Source organism: Acanthopagrus latus, chromosome 2 (genome assembly GCF_904848185.1).
Source record: "Acanthopagrus latus isolate v.2019 chromosome 2, fAcaLat1.1, whole genome shotgun sequence".
Classification (NCBI taxonomy): domain Eukaryota; kingdom Metazoa; phylum Chordata; class Actinopteri; order Spariformes; family Sparidae; genus Acanthopagrus; species Acanthopagrus latus.
The window spans coordinates 28,554,779-28,571,514 of record NC_051040.1 but is presented as its reverse complement, the minus strand read 5'-3'; the positions used below and the strand labels follow the sequence as shown (position 1 = coordinate 28,571,514).

At 42.5% G+C, this 16,736-nt stretch overlaps 2 protein-coding genes across 5 annotated transcripts in view; one reads left to right on the top strand and one right to left on the bottom strand.

Moving 5' to 3' along the window:
• Window positions 1-6,932, top strand: part of tpst1 (tyrosylprotein sulfotransferase 1) — a 44,900-nt gene extending 37,968 nt beyond the window's left edge. Inside the window, exons 4-6 of one of the 2 annotated variants that reach the window (XM_037078791.1) lie at window positions 4,714-4,764; window positions 5,344-5,410; window positions 6,435-6,932. In XM_037078791.1, coding sequence (XP_036934686.1) covers window positions 4,714-4,764; window positions 5,344-5,379 — 87 coding nt within the window. In that variant the 3' untranslated portion in view covers window positions 5,380-5,410; window positions 6,435-6,932. The remainder of the gene's footprint in view (window positions 1-4,713; window positions 4,765-5,343; window positions 5,411-6,434) is intronic. The other variant, XM_037078799.1, reaches the window with a different exon arrangement.
• Window positions 6,933-8,132: 1,200 nt separating this feature from the next.
• sgsm2 (small G protein signaling modulator 2) overlaps window positions 8,133-16,736 on the bottom strand; it is a 91,990-nt gene continuing 83,386 nt past the window's right edge. For all 3 annotated transcript variants that reach the window (XM_037087044.1, XM_037087053.1, XM_037087062.1), the window contains 6 exons: window positions 16,560-16,684; window positions 14,746-14,828; window positions 14,086-14,195; window positions 13,895-13,991; window positions 12,903-13,070; window positions 8,133-11,934 (listed from right to left, as the gene is read on the bottom strand). In XM_037087044.1, coding sequence (XP_036942939.1) covers window positions 11,846-11,934; window positions 12,903-13,070; window positions 13,895-13,991; window positions 14,086-14,195; window positions 14,746-14,828; window positions 16,560-16,684 — 672 coding nt within the window. In that variant the 3' untranslated portion in view covers window positions 8,133-11,845. The remainder of the gene's footprint in view (window positions 11,935-12,902; window positions 13,071-13,894; window positions 13,992-14,085; window positions 14,196-14,745; window positions 14,829-16,559; window positions 16,685-16,736) is intronic.

Genomic DNA, 16,736 nt, shown 5'->3' with positions numbered 1-16,736 from the left:
CTCACATGAAGTGTTTCTTGACTGATGCGTGTTATTCCTTCAGCTCAGATCAGGAGCTGAGCTTAGTTTGTGTTTGCTGGATGTATTCAAACTTTTTTTTCAAAACTGACATAACGCTAGTTAAGTCTTCTCAAGTTGGACAGACGATGATTAAGGCCTCAGAATTCTTGGAACAAAGTGTTTTTTGGATCAGGAACCATGTGGAACCAGGAGACTTGAGTGGGGTTGTTCTGATACTAACACCAGTTTTGTAAGTGCCTCAGATACATCCAAAAATGCTGGATCGAGCAAATACTGAAATCTTAAGATTGATCCAATACCAGGTAGTTTATCAGCCCTAAATCAGGGCACTGCTACCTCCCATCAGTGTCCCGTACCCCTGCATGCAACAGACTAGATTTTTTTTTTACGTAGCCAGTACCTGTGAATGGAAAGTTACTCATGTAACTTCAAGCAAATGCCAGCAAACTTACCTCGGACCTGCAGATCTACAGTCGTGGTCAAACGTTTACATCCACTTGTAAATAACATGTTTATCACTGCAGTGTTCATTTCCAATGATGCTCTCATTTTTCTGAGAATGACCGGAAGACAAACTACTTTGTCACAAAAAGCATTCTTGAAGTTTGCTTCAGTAATCAGTAAAATTTCAATTCTGAAAATGTGACCAAATCTTCTGGCTCAGTAATATACATACATTCTAGACCTGAGTTTAATTGTCTATAAACATTGAAGTTAATATTAATATGTAACATTAAATGTTAGACATTCTTCACATCCTGGTGTTGGAAAATGGTGCTAAATATTGTCTTTTATCTCCAAGTCAATGTTTGATAATCAGTTTTTCTTTTTTTTTTTTAAATCACTGCAGTCCTAGTAGTGTGTCCCCCTGCCTTCACAAACAGCAGAGCATGCATACACACTCCTGAAGAGTGTCAGTGTGCAGTTCAGATAGACGCATTTTGTTTTAGGTAACAGTATCCCTGGAAAGTTTCCACGCACAGAGGGTGGAAGTAGCTGAAACGGTCTCCCCTGCCGATCGTGGCTTGACACTGGCAGTTTTTCAAACGCACTGGGCTGTTACCGCGTTTAACCCCCTGGGACCGGGGCTTAGTGACAGGGAGCTGCAGCCATAATACTGAGGCTGAACCACTGCACGGTTTAGTTTGGCAGTACCACGCTGGCCCGACCTGCTGCTTGTACCAGCAGGCACCTTGGCTGACCTGACCGTGCTGGTCTCCCCCCTCATGCTGGGTTCTGGCCGGCTCTGCTGAGGCAATGCTGTGGCAGGTTGCAGGGTTTCTCCTCACCTATGGTCTTGTGAATGTTGAATCTTTATACTTAGGTGAGAAGTTGAAATGTTGTCTGTGGTTGTTGCAGCCAAAATGCCCGATGTTATTATGGATTTTCTGTGATGTTTATGGCCTTTTTAGGATTAAATGTGTAATCGATGGAATTAAATTAAAAAAAACTTCCTATAAAAAGTTTCTATAAATTTATTATTTTGATTCAGGAATTTCTTTATAAACTTTTGTTATTAAGAGGTGGATTTATCTTCACTCCTGTTTATCAACCTGATCCCCAGAGGTGACCTCCATTGTCAGGTGTTTATGTTCTGTACTGATGACTGATGACAGCTGACTGGAGGTAGAGGGGAAATGTACTTTACTTCATGAACGAAATGTACAGAGAGGAGGGGGGAAAGTCCAACGTTCTGAATACACACACACACACACACACACACACACACACACACACACACACACACACACACACACACACACACACACACACACACACACACACACACACACACACACACGGTGCCTACTGTTGCTCACTTATGGCTAATGCGCAGTAAAGTCGTCTGGCTGTTTTGGGTGAGTAATGTAAAAAAAACCCGAAATGGTCTGAAGTCAAACTCTTTTTGCTGATCGTGAACAGGCCAATAAAAAAACCTCCATTGCTAATGAAAATCTAAAGTTTTATTTGCAATCAGTCCTCTTTACTGACCTCTTTCCTCACTTTACAAGTTACAGCGACAGGCGACCACATGAAGCACACTGTTACCTAGAGTGAAATGAGTTAAATCTCTGGGTTTTAACTTGTTGGAAAAATTTGGGATAATGATAGTACACAAAGTATTTGAAAAAGGTCTTGTCAACATTTTAATGCAGAACTCTCCCCTATTATATCTTGAATGGAAACCTTCTAATGATAAAATTGTATTCTCCACTAGTATCGACATATCATTTCAAGCTGAACAAGAAAACATGTCCCTAAATAAAAAGTCAAAGAGGTGGTTGGACCGGGCGTGCTGACTTCCTGTAGTTGTCATTAGAAACCAGCTCCCCGTTTAGAGGAAAGAATGTAATGAACAGAAATGTGGTTCTCTGAAGGAGGGCAGTTTGCATCTTTAACTCCGAGAAGTTGACAGGAATGCAGAAAAGAGTAATCCCGTCAGCTGTGTGGGGACTGAGGCCTGTATTGGCAGCCAGACGTCCCTCTGATGGTGCTGAGCAGTATTTCTCCTTGTTTTATCTGACTCAATAGAAGAGACTGTAAATCTTCCCCCCTGATGAATATTCCGCTTCTCTTGAGCATTTTACCAGATTCTTCCGAGGTAATGGACCTTGAGGTCAGAGTCTGCTGGACAAGAGCAGGCTGGCTTCATGTTACTGCAGTGATCCCATCATCCCGACATGAAGTCTGGCCTTTCCAAGAGGCAGCCCTTCATGTCTGTCTGACTGTCTCTGAAGGACACATTGATCTGTAGCGTGCAGAGCAGACAGCCTGGACTCATCTGTACATTTCCTTATCGTACTCCACGTGGGTTTATTACTCCGAGCGTGTGACCACAGGGCATTCTGCTCCACTTCGCCTTAGCGCTCTGCCCTTTTCTGCCTGAGCAGGAGGTTTGGACATTCTCCGAGCAGTCTGGCCCGGAGCCTCTGTATGCTGAGGAAATCTGCAAAATGGCACCCAGGAGGAAATCAGAAACATGCGCTCGCCTCTCTGTCTCTGCTGTTGGAAATGATTCGGGATTACGTTCGGTTTCTGGCCCTGTGTTGACTTCAGGCAAACATGCAAGCGTGCACGAATGCACGCAGGGGGATTAAGGCGGGAGTTTTGTGTTTTGGGAAAGTTTTAATCATTGAAGCCCAGGAGGTGGGTACAGGACTTTTGACCCAGTCCACGCAAAGTTAAATGAATGATTTTCATTGATCATCTGGTTCCAGTAATTTAAGTCTGTAGAAAAAAAAAAGCCTAAAATTGAACATGCATAGCTGGATTGTGCAACTTTTTGACATTAGAATTACAAGTGCATACACATTCTGACTTGTCTGTGGACCGCTGCCCCGTGTTCTACCTGACTCTGCTGCTCGCCTGCGGTTGTGTTTGGTGTTAGGATGTTTGAGGTGTAGTTGAGTTTGGTGGTGACAAGGAAGGGAAGTCAAAACGTCAGCTGCAGCACAAAGCAGTGAGAAACCACAGAGCTGAACACCACACACAGAAAACACACACTAAACATGACTTTTCACTATATATATCTATATCTTTATCTATATAGAGAGATAGATAGAGAGATGTATGACACACAAGGATACTTGAAAAAATGATCACACAGTCAATACGTAAGATAAACCACAACATTGAAATATAGATAACAAACAACAAATAAAGAACACAACCACAGTATGCACACAACAAATAATCAGGAAAGGCTTTTCTGAGCAGAGTAAAAAATAAAAAAAAGAAGCAAAGATTGTGCACTGATGCAAACCCTGAGGGAGAGCATTCCAAAGGGTAGGACCAGCCGCATGGAGGGGCCTGCCACCCATAGTGCAGAGCCTGGAGGGGGGGTGAGACAGTTGTGATGAAAGCTATAAGGAGAAAGAGATACAGGAAGGAGCTGCTCTCAGCCAGTCTCTCTGCTGCCCCCTGCTGGCCTGTAGTGACTCCTGTTTCATGTCTGATGTTCAGCTTCTCTCCATCGTCACACTGTCGTTACTCTCAGCCCAAGCTTCCCTCCACCCGCGCTTTCTTTATCTCCGGCTGACAGAGCGAACCTGTGCAGCAGTGCTGTTTCCAGTCTACATGAAGGAGGTGACCTCCTGCGTAAGTTTCTGTGGAAAGAAGACGCATGTTAGTAATTATACTGAAGGATCCAGGAGCAGTCCGTTTATGTGTTGTCTGTGTGGCTGAGGCCAGCGAGAGAGGGCGAGCCAGAGTTTCTGTTCCTGGAAAGACACATCCCAACCCCAAAACACACACACGCACGCACACACACCACACGCACACACACACACTCACCCTACTCGTGTTTTCTTTTCACTGCTCAGTTTGGTCCCATGTCAGCCCCCTGGGGGGTAACTTTATGACACCAGGAACAGAGCATGAAATTCCTGGCATTCCTCCAGAAGCCTCCACCTTTTAGGATGGATGCATGGTGTAGGTGTACTGTCACAACAGAAACCCCCCCATGTCACACACACTGAGGTGGATTATGTTGTTCAGACTGTGTCAGCGCAGCATGGATTTTAAGCAGTGACAGTCATGCTTAAATACATGTACAGTGGTGCCATAAGCAAATTCACACAGTGATTTAATAAGTGAAGTGAACCAGTAAATCTTCAGCAGCTGATGCATTCATGCAGACTAAATCAATCTGTGGAGCTCTAAACCTCTAAAGCTGCTGCTTTGTTTTTCCAGGTCTTTAAAGGTGAATTTCAGCTACCAGATTTCCTTAAAGAACAATCACAGGTACAGTAACATTTCTGCCTGTTGTTGAGCTTTTTTTTTTTTTTTTGCTTTTTTTTCTTTTTTCAAATTCAGCCTTCTTTAGTTTCTGATTTTGAGTTCAACCATCTGCAGCTCAGTGGAAGATCTTACAGATTTCCATCTGCTCACAGTTACTCATCTCTTGTTTTCGACCTGAGTTTCTTGCCATACACCACAGCCTTCTGTTGCTTTCTGGTCTCAGCTTCATGATCGTCTTCATGTTTTGGGTCTTTAGCGGTTCTTTTGTTTGTTAGTTCATTTGCGTTGTCTTACTGTCTCTCGGTTTAAAAAGCCTGATGGTCGTTTAAAGAGCACCTCTGCCCCCCTCTGGTAGATAGACAAACCTACATCTAGTTTTAGAAACACACAAGAGGAGTGTGACTGTCTCGATTTTGTTATAACACAATTCAACCTCCTTGTTCACTGAAACCTGTTGGTGAGTGGGCAGCTGACTGTGGCCATCTTGTGGTATGTCCTAATTTTGCCACAGAGCTGCTCATCACCCTGAGAGAAGATCCTGTAACTGCCGTCTGTGATCTGTCCTGTTGTTCCTCCGTACAGATTCAGAAGTCTGCAGAGAGGCCCAACCCCAGTTAGGAGCAGAGGGAGTGCCAGCAGGACAACACAGGTACAACTGGACGTGACACATGAACATTTTACATAGAAAACCCCCCATGAGATTACGAAATATGGCATATTGTAGCATTATAAGTGAAACAGTATACAACATAGTTTAAATAAGCTCCACCTCACCCAGCTTTAATGGTAAAAATGCTGATTTCACATGAAGCGATCAGTAAATATCATCAGAGATGCTCTGAATGACCGGCCAGAGCCCAGAATCAGACGGGCCATGACCGACCTTCTAAACTATCAGCAGACTGTTAACGCTGGTCTGGCGATGGTGATCATCCACAAGAAACATTCCACCATTTACTCAACAAGGCTTTAATTAGCTCTACTGTAGGGAAGATTACTTTAAAGAACCAGAGAGATTACAGGCAGAATTACACTCAATGAATGAAGAATTGTGGCCGTCATGTAGATCTCTGCTGGATGAACTCTAATGTCGACACTGTTTGTGCGTGACATCGAACGCACCTTATCTTTGGCATTTCTCGTCACTGTTCTGTGATCAGGTCCCTATAAACAAACTGAGTATAATGTCTTATGGGAAAAACTACACACTGGTACATTTGATGAGTTTTTCTGAAATTTCTTTTGAAATGACAAAAGTATTTAAATTTAGAAATGTAACTTACTGATGAGTAATTATTCATTAGAGGTGAGAGGATGTCAGAAAGCTGAAGGATGTCAGAAAGATGTTGCATGCTGCATGGGACACAGAAACAGCTGGCACACTGCATGGCTCCTACAGCTGTTTATTTAATGCACCAAAGCAATGTGTTTTGAGCAACACTGCTCTTCATGGGTCAGTCTGTCAGCAGCAAGGGGAATTAGGATGATGAAGTGTAAACTGTTCCTTTAAATGTCAGAGTGTGGACTGGTTGGTGGGTGAGACTCAGCACAGTCAGCTCATAGGAAAACATGTGCGACTGACTCATTGAGGGTCATTAAATGAAACAAGGGAATGAAATGTTTCCTCAGAGTCACAGAGGGAACACTGACCAACTGTGCTCTGATTGGAACAGGGCTGGGTGCAGTGGGGCTGAAAATCATGGACCCCGTCTCACCATCCCACCAGCTGTGTTGGCCTGGGCACCTCTCAAAGGTCACGTGACCCCAGCAGACCAGAGTCAGACGCTCCTCCTGCGGGCGGCCACCACTCCTCGTCTACGGAGAACTCGTGGCCTTCGATGTTGTACTGTACAAAAAGAAAAAAAAATACTAATACTTCTCACACTCACAGAATGTCTGCTGATTGTTACTTTTTCCGTGTCACATCATGCTCATCGATTTTTAGAAATGATTTCTGGCTATTTAGAAAACAAAACTCTGTGATTCTGTTGTAAGAAACTGCAGTGAACTGAAATCGCAAGACGTATTTATGAATGGAAAATTAGCTTTTGGAAGATGCAATACCTATTTTAATGTTACATTTTTTTTTTTTCATGCCTTTGTATTGTGCAATGTCATGGGTACTGATCAGTTTGAAGTATCAACCGTGATAAACAATGCTTTTTTAAAAACCTGGTGTCCCTGTTTTTCTTTTCAGTGAAGCATTAATGTCACTATTCAACCCAATAGCACCAAAGATTAGAGAGGAGCGCCGAGGAAAAACTCACCATTTTAAATGAAATTTTAAAAAGCTGGGTGAAGATGTTGTCAGGTGAACATTATTGGCGTCACAACAACCAGTCAACTATCGATTTTGACCCTGTTTACTCACTATGGAGGCACCCACCATCATGTATCTTGGGTTTATTCTCCTGCACCACCTACAATCTGGAGTTGGTCCCATGGCACGGTGTGGTAGATACCCACTGCTCTTCAGGGACTGGTGAAATGCAAAGAGTTTTACCACATTGTGCTGAGAATGAGTACATGTGACAAGCTGCAACTTTTAGCTGTAGTGAAAATAAACTTTTGTCACAGAAACCAAATCTTTAATCCTTGCACAGAACAATCACATCCAGATTCTCTCACACTGCCACTGCTCAGACACTCATTCTCTAGTCTGATTAGTATAGCATTAGAGAAATGACACACACAAGATTCAGATTTTATTAGGAATGGTTGAAATCAAAGTAGAGACAGAGATATTCTTTCTTTCCACACATGAACACATGCATCTTCCATAATACAACCAATACTGTCAATTCATTGCAACCTCCCTGCCTGGAAAACACTCAACTTGTTTTAATCTGTAGTCTCCAAGCTATGAAGATATTCCTCAGTCCTCTCTGGTGCTGGAATTCCTGCATTGTTGTGGCTTTCTGACATATAGGCAGAGAAAGTAAACTGACAAGTTCTATAGAATGTGAAGTTCCACCTTCTCTTAATGTGTTTGATAATCGTACAGCTCATCCATTTAGACTGTACATCTGCATTCATTCAGTTTGTTAGAAAGTTTATATAGCAAACTTTTAATCAAAGAGTTCTTTAATGATTTCCCAGCAGACACAGAGCAACATTAGTGCTGTTTGGTGCTGGGCAGGTAGTGAGACGGCTGCCTGCTGCTGGCTAAAGTAAAGTAAAGTTATGGGTTGTAAAAAAAAAAAACAAAAAAACCCCATAGTTCTAAAGGAACAGTTCACCCAAAAATTAAAATTCCACTCATTATCTTCTCCCCCCATGCTGATGGAAAGTCAGGTGAAGTTTCGTCATCCACAAAACAGAACACCATTTTCTCTGTAGCATCCACAGACAAAGGAGAAAGATCAGGCCACTACTGAACAAACTCTTATTTATTAATACATTACATTCAAGGCAAATGATACATCCTTACCAATACATATTCAGCAATGCAATCATTGGCTCTCTAAATAAATAGAAATTTGAAATCTTGAAGTCAGTGCACAACATTGAGAAAGAACACTTAACAGTCAACGTGTAACACAGTCTGCACACATTCTGCATTTCTGCACAGTATACACCTTCGACTAGTGCTGCTAAAACCAACATAAAAAATAGATCTCAAAATAAGTTATATATGTTCGGACTGTCTTCATAGAAATATTGGGCTTTCCGTTTGTATTTACAGCAATATAGACTTTGATGGATTTCTCAAACGACAGAAATTGCACAGTAGTCAAAGAATCCAAGATCACCATTTTCAAAAATATTTTACACACAAAGTAAACAGTCAGTCTTCAAGATGCAGTATGAAATTGCACATTGTCGTCATGCCACAGAGGGGGCTGTTTCAAGGCTTTGGTACACAATGTCCTGATTGGAAGAAAAAAGCTCTGCCTGGGCCCTGGATTCCCCCGCTGACCCTCCTCCATCACCATGGCAGCAGGGTAGGGGAGGGGGAGCGGCCGTAGCGAGGTACATCCACACCACTGCCCGTTCCTGGGATCAAACTAGCGAATCAGAGAGCCGGATGACTACAGTACACTTCAGGATTGGGGAAGACTCTTGGCACTTGAATCACAGGTGCAGGTCCGTGCTGGATGACCAATCATATGCAGCCGTGTTCGGACGTTTAAGGAGGCGAAGAGGGCGGAGACAAAGAGGTCACACTGATGAGGGGGAGTGGAAACGGTATCAAAAATGTCCCTTTAGATACAAACATGAATACGCTGTCACTGTTTAGCCAAACCTAATACTGACTGACTTGAACACTAGAGAAAGTTTGGCATTAAAAGCTGCTTCTTCTCAGGTATTTTATTTTGTAAAACCTGGAAGCACACATCTGTTAGTTGGACCAATCCAGTCCAAGCACGTCTTCATTTTTATTAAGGGCTGGACTTCAGGCAGGAGGAGAATTAAGTTCAACACGGACAATTGCAGCCACTTTTCCTGACAGCGCTGCTGAACGCAGTATGAAGATCAGCAGTGTTCATGGTGCCTTCAGATCAGTGAGCATGTTCCACTCCAGTCCCCATTTCAAGGTGCTGCTATTCTATAGTTCTCTTACTGTCAACCAATCACATGTGCAGACCCAAACCAACAAAGAATGTAAACTGACAGTATTAGTGGTAGTTTGCGGAAAACAATTTCAAGTTTAAATAAAAATCTTCGTGTCATAATCATCAATTATCAGAATAATCAGTCCAGTTTACTCACCAACATAATTTAAGTGACATTTTGAGACAAGTGTTTTTTGTTTTTGGCTAATTTATATTCCACTCCATTACATTTATTTGAACTCTGATCAGTAGTTACTTTGAAAACTCAGATTATTCAGTGTTGATGGTGTGATGATACTGCGGGCGGCACACTGGCTGAGACCACAGAGTCGTCAGCCAAAGTAGTGCGTTTTTATTGACACAAAAACCACTGATACCAATAATCGAGAATTGGATCAGCCCGACCATTATCACATTATCTAACAAAGAAATAATGTCAGAAGATTATAATAATCGTCATTTTATTATTTATACGTCTGTTATTTTAAATCTGGCTTCATACTTAACAAGAAATGTGCAGACAGGGTATTCCCTGGAATATTCCTTTTTCATTCAGGGGAAAACCTTAAACATTAGTCCTGCTGTGGCAAATACGAAGTATAGCACCAAATGTGTATTCATCCACCTCTGAAAATAGTCCCGGATAAATGCATTATTCACTTTCATGTGATATTCATGTTGTGTTTGTTAAAAACTACAGTGCCCAGCTGCTTGTGTCAATTACTGAGCCTCTCTGAAAAACTAAACTCAGTATTTGAGACCCAGTCTTAATATATTTGGCACTCAGTAGATCTGTTGGATGGGTGGTTTGGTATTTGTATTTGGTATCTGGGATTTGTGACATAACTAACAAAAATACAGAATAAAACCGGCCTTACATGAAAAAGAAATATTCACCTTTAGACAAGGCAAATAGAATCAATCTGTTACTTTCTTTCAAGATTTTTCTTGATCATGTTTCATTTCTTTCACCCAGCATGTCATGTCTGCTTCTTCTAACCAGCCTCTATAACATCTGTAACACCCAGTTATTTTTCCTTTCAATGTGCTATCAGTCACTGGGATTTTTCAGCCCAGTGTCCTTGAAAGTTGGCAGCAGCCAGGCTTTTAGAAATACTGAGGTCAGGAGTCCAAACATTTTTGGGCAGCTACAAAATAAACTCTGCACAAAAAATGTGAAGAGAATAAGAAGAGGGGAAAAATCAGTTGGTATTTGTTCGTTTTACTTTTTTTCGTTTAAAAGTTGTGAAATCTAAATGTTGTTTGACAATTCATCCCTCAAATTTAAGAACGATTTAAGAATGATTTTTGCATAAAACTAATCAGATTTTAAGATATTTACAGTCTTAAAAACCTTATATGTGTAAAATGTTTATTATTCACTCATTAAACGGCGTCACTTTGCAGAAATGCAGTGCCCTCTGTGGCAGCTTTGATCCTGTACTGAAATCTTGGCATTACAAAATAGAGATAGAAGTTTTACATTACAGGAACGAGAATGGCCTGTGTGCTTTTGTCTTTGTGTTGTGCTCTGCTGTCACGTTTCCTCTGACTTGAAACAAGGATTAAACATGCTTTAACACTGACTTACATGCTCAGGAAAGTTGGCTGCAATTCGCTCTCTCTTCTTCAGTTTCTCAACAGTTCGGCCTCTTGTGGCGCCTCCGGCCCCAACCGACTCCGGTGAGGCCTTCACAGGCACCGCAGAGGACACCATCGCAAAAAGTGCAACAAAGTGCCTTGGGCTGTTACTGATAAAGGCAACATTTGTGTGACAATATACTCTTGGACAAAAAGAAAAAAAAAGGGGGGGGGGGGCGTACAAACACACATGCTTGTTGTAGAAAACACTCATGAAAAGGTAGTTGGCACAGTCCATTTGGTCACTAATGAAAACTTCTTCGTGGCTAAGTCTTCTGCTCCTCTGACAGTGTTGTATGGAAATCCTGCACTCCCACACTCTGACGTCCTCCGCTAACACTGCATGGAGGAACACATCTGTCAAACACTGACAACGCTTTAGCCCTCCTGACGGGCATCCGTTATGTTCTGCCTCAGAGTCAGGAAAAGGATGACACTCTAGAGCATTGATAGAGCTAATGTTGTTTCTGTGTGTGTGTGTGCGGTGTGTGTGTATAGGTATGTGTGTGTGTGACTGCTTTCATGCACGCACACAAGCTCTGTACGACTGGGGACTCAAGAATGCGTTCACAGTGTGATCAAACTCACAAGCATGCAGACAAATCCACATGTCTGAACAGACACCATGGGCATTCCATGTGAAGGTAAATGTAAACAGATTGAGGCTGAGCTCCAGTGCCAGGCTGCCTCAGCAGAGCTCCTGCAGCACTCCCGGGCCCTCATTCGGGCAGGGAGGAGCCCTGGACGCCCTGGACCTGCTCTGGATAGGTGGAGGCCTGGAAACACTCTCTGAGGGATGAAGAAGAGCTGAGTGTCCTGTATGGTTGGGCTCTTCTCTTCCTCTTCCTCCTCATCTACCTCCTCCTCCTCCTCCACTTCCTCTACAGTCACTTGTTGTCCATCAGAGACTGGACTTTGTGCACAAGCTCGCGAGCTATCTTCAAGATGTGTTGGACGTCATGACGCTCGGCCATCTCTGTGGGTCAGACACACTGTCAGAGAAACAGCTACAGAAATACACATACACAATACAATTAACACATCACGTGTATTCATGTAGCCCTGTTCTAGACTGCTGACCAATCAAAAGACATTTGATGCATGCTGATGCATGGTTAACTTGACCAACAAGAGGCTGATTTGAGGTTAAAGGCGCAGTTTGTCTTCTGCTATTTAATGGGTGTATTTTCAGAAAGTAAGATGTGCCTTCAAAAGCGGGTTCTCAATGCACATACACTCAGCTCTAATGATTAGTTACTGTAAATTTGTGCTGTCACATTAAAGTGCAGTTCACAGCTTAACACTTCTCTGTGTTTGGCTCATCTGTAAGCGGTTAGCTCAGTCAGCTGTTAGCTTGAACTAAACTACCAACAAAACAGTGCCAACAATCCCAAATGATACACTGAACTGACTGTGTCTGACTGTGAAGGAGCGCATCTTACCACAGTCACCTCTCTCTCACAGCACTGTGTCAGTGCATGAACTTGCTTATATGTTGTACTAGTTAAACCAGGAAGGCACTGAAAATCCACACTGGTAATCATAGCTGGAACACCCGAAGAGATTCACATACCGATTCTGTTGCTGGGGGATGATGAATGTGTTTCTAATTCAATAATTTCCAATTAATTTTACACCAATAATGAATATCCACTTGGATTCTGGGTGTCTAATATAACAACGCTAAAAAAAGTTACTAAAAAAACGTATTTACTTTTGACTCAGAGTTGTCTTACAATGCTCAGCTGGCTACAGTGTTATAGTCCTGCTTTGTCCAACTAAGAGAAGAGATCACATCACACCAGTTCATACTGGCTGGTTTAGAGAATTGTTCTACTACACAAACATGGTTTTGTACCATCACTCAACACATTTCAACTGGTCACAAATAAATCAATCCACAAAATGAACATACACACCATACTGACTGCAGACGCCTCTTACCATTGAAGAACTTGATGATGTCAGTGAAGTCCATGTTGTTGTCGATGATGATCTCTCTGTAAACTGTGACCAGAGCCAAGGCCAGAAACAGCACAAAGTGCTTTGATGAAATCCTGGGAGCCACCCAGATCACCTCCCACACTGCAAACACATCCTCGTACAGAAGCTCTGCATGCGCGTGCACACACACACACACACACACACACACACACACACACACACACACACACACACACACACACACACACACACACACACACACACACACACACACTTTTATAGTAGGCATTTTGTTACGAGTCCCCTTTTGCTTTAAGATGACTACAAAAAAGTGTATAATAAAGTGTATAATAAAAACAAATGAATTTCCTTTTTGCAGACCCCTGGAGCCCCTTCAAAGACCACTAGGGGGTCCCCAAATCCCACTTTAAAGCCCATTCCTGCAACCATTAGAAAAATAAAATTTGGTGCAGCTGAGAGGAACAGAAACTTCCTCATGAGACATGCCACAGAGGTATTGAATCTGTAACATCATGAGCACTTGTGCTGTTTAAGGCAAAGAAGCGTGGTTTAAGATCTGTTAACTCCAGAGTGTAGAGTAGGTGACCTCATGATGATGTAATTATGTTGCTATCTAGTAACTTTCTGAGATATTGATGAGGAAATCTCATTTAATTACTTTATTTATTTACTAGTTTTTATGTTTTCAACCTTTCAGGCTGCAGAGTTTAGCTGTTTAAACCACTTGACTTCTGCCACCCATCACGAGTTTAACCTTAAATTAACATTTGCCAAAGGCTTACCTCACTCCCCTCAGTTGCACGGCTCTAACACACTGATGTCTAAACTAACCTTGAGGAGTTTGTGGTTGAGTACAACAGGGACAAGGGCACCTGCCAGCTTTGATCAGTGTGATCAGCAGTCTTTCAGCCCCACAGTGGTCAAAATGACTTAATGCAGAGGTAAGTGAGAGTGAAGGACGTGTTGATCACCTCTCTTGAAGTCCAGCAGGAACCAGCGGTAACAGAAATAGAAGTGAGTGTAATCTCCGTTCTGCTGCATCAGTTCGAATAGCTCTGAGTCCAGGATCTGACATCAGAGAGAGAGAGAACAGACAACGTCAGTGGGTTTTAATAGAAGTGACACACACTGTCTCTGTCACACAATAAGAGTTATCCATCACCTGGATCAGTGACCTCATGTTGGCAAAGTGTGTGTCCATGGCTCCGCCATTAGGGAAGTTCTGACTCATCCTCTTCATTAGCTGAGTGAAACAGCTGTACGCCAGACACTCTGTCACATACACACACACGCGCACACACACACACACACACACACGAACAAGAGGAACATAGGTTCATGTTGCCAGGACAGCACTTAAACTGCTGCTTTGTCCATCACACAACCACCCATTACAATAACAAACTGAAATTAATTTTTATTTCCCAACTTAATTTCAAACATGGAATGACAAATAAGTAAGTAATTGCTGTGTCAGCCACTGTCCAAAGCTACTTCAGTTGTTTTGGCTTAAAAGCTCCAGAACTATCAAGTGGACTATGACTGTTGACTTTAAGTTACCTGACCTATATACACATGAGACAGTCCTCCCTGTGTGTGATGTCTGATTCTTGTGTAACTAAGCTTCACAGTCATGAATAAAAGTGCACATGGCTGCTGTTACATTTGTAATGTAAGTGTGAAGCTGATTTATTATTTCTTTTTCTAAATCAGGCACATTAGCTTCAACTCTGTAATGACTACTGGAGCTATTTTTTGCCTGTGCCATTTACAATAATTAAAGTCAGGAGATAACAGCTGAGCGATGATTCTGTCCTCTCACCATCATCCAGTATGACCATGAGTGGAGCGAGCAGGTCACACATGCCTTGAACGTAGCCCATCTCTAAATGCTCCCACACGTAGCTGCAGACAAGAAGGAGACAAGCGACCAAGAGATTTAATGTACATGTTAGTCTGTGGGTGGGGGTACCGTTAAATTATGGGACTGTTTTCTACTTAGTACTTTTCCTCCACTACATTTTATTAAAGAATATTAAAAATTTGACGCCAAGTTTCTGACAGATATAGTTATTTGTTATTTTGGTTATTTCAGATATAAACTTGTCATCTGGTGAACAGAGGACAAATATTAACTCCCTTTTAGCTTGATTCAGCTGATCTAACTGTCTGCCTGCTGGTTGGTGCTGAGCAGAATGTTCAATGTGCATAATGTGTAAGCTAACCACTAACAGTCAGTCACTTCACAGACACATTCTGAGACACAACACTGTTGGAGAAAGATGTCAGGAGTGCTTAACACACTACAATCAAGAAATGGATCTGCCAACAACTGGGGCATCTTCAGGTACGAAGGCGTTGCGTCGGGTGCCACGCATGGGTACTAAAGCTTTGCACATGGAACACCAACAGGTAAGAGCTGTGCTCTGTGATGGCAACAGCAGGGACAAGGAAGACAAGGAGCTCCCCACACAGCCAGAAGCTGATCCTCATGCTGACAGCAAGTGCAGACACTTATATACTCCCAGAACCCCACTGCTCCCCTGTAAAGAGGAGAGCAGTCTTAAAAAGCGCCTGGAGATAGCAGAATATGACCTTGATCAGGAAAAACAAAGGAGGATGGCAGAGAGTAACACCGACATCATCAGGAAAAGACTTCAGGAGAAAGAGAAGGAACCGGAGGCGGAGCGGAAATTGAGCATCAGCTATGAAAAGGAAGTGCAGATGCTCAAAGAACGAATTCAAAGTTTTGTTCTGTGCTCCACACCTCCTCCACTTGAACCTCTGGATGACTCTGCTCACACTAACAAAACCAACATGGAGCTCATCGAGGACTGGACAGAGCAGCATGGAGTTACAGCAGCTCAAATCAGTCAGCTTCAGGTTATCAATCTTCATGCTGAATTCAAGAAGAGAGAACTGGTAGAAGCCAGGGGTCAGCTTATGGAGAGAGTCTTCAAGGATTCGAACATCCATCAATGACTGAAAGCGGAAACACACAGACAGGTTGGGGATCTGCCACAAGAGGTCTTGCAAAAACCAGAACTGATAGAGGAAATGCCAAAAGACGTCCTAGAAATAGAGGCCAGCTTGCTTGTGTCTGTCAGGACTTGCATGTTCTACATTGTGTGTGAACAGGTTTCCCTATCAACAATACATTTAAAAAACTAAACAAGAAATCCTTTTCTTGGAAGTTTTTTTTTTCTGTAGGTCACATTTCAGTTTTCATATTGTTGTCTTGTTCAGAGTAATAAATACCAATACTGTGATGAAAAGGTTTGTGTTAGGGTTAGCAGGTTTGTATAAATTATGCAGAGTTTAGTCCAGTGTTAGACTTGTGTCACTATGAAGCACAGATTCTCTGTCTGTCTCTCTACCTGTCTGTGGTTTGAACATGAGTTAGTAGCTATGAGCCAGGCTGAAATATAGGTGAGTCAGCTAATTTCAGTTTTAATGTGGGTGTTTTGATAACCCTCTGCAACCACTGTGGAGTGTAAATCAGTTTAGTTGAGCAGCTCTCAGTACAGCTGACAAATGATCAATACCACAGGCAAAGCAATCTAACAGGCACATTTAGCAGGCACTGCACTAGTATTGTTATAAATGAAGAACCTTACAAACATATTCTTCACATACCTGCACATGATGTTGCGTAGCTTCTCCAGGTTGGCCGTGGTGAAGTAATAATAATTACGGTCACAGCGCTGCACATCTTTGTCTATCCTGTGCAAGTTGAGGGCGACCGTGTCCAACAGCTCGATCTGCACAGAGAAAACCTTGTGAGTGACAACGTGTAGAGCATACTATGCACAG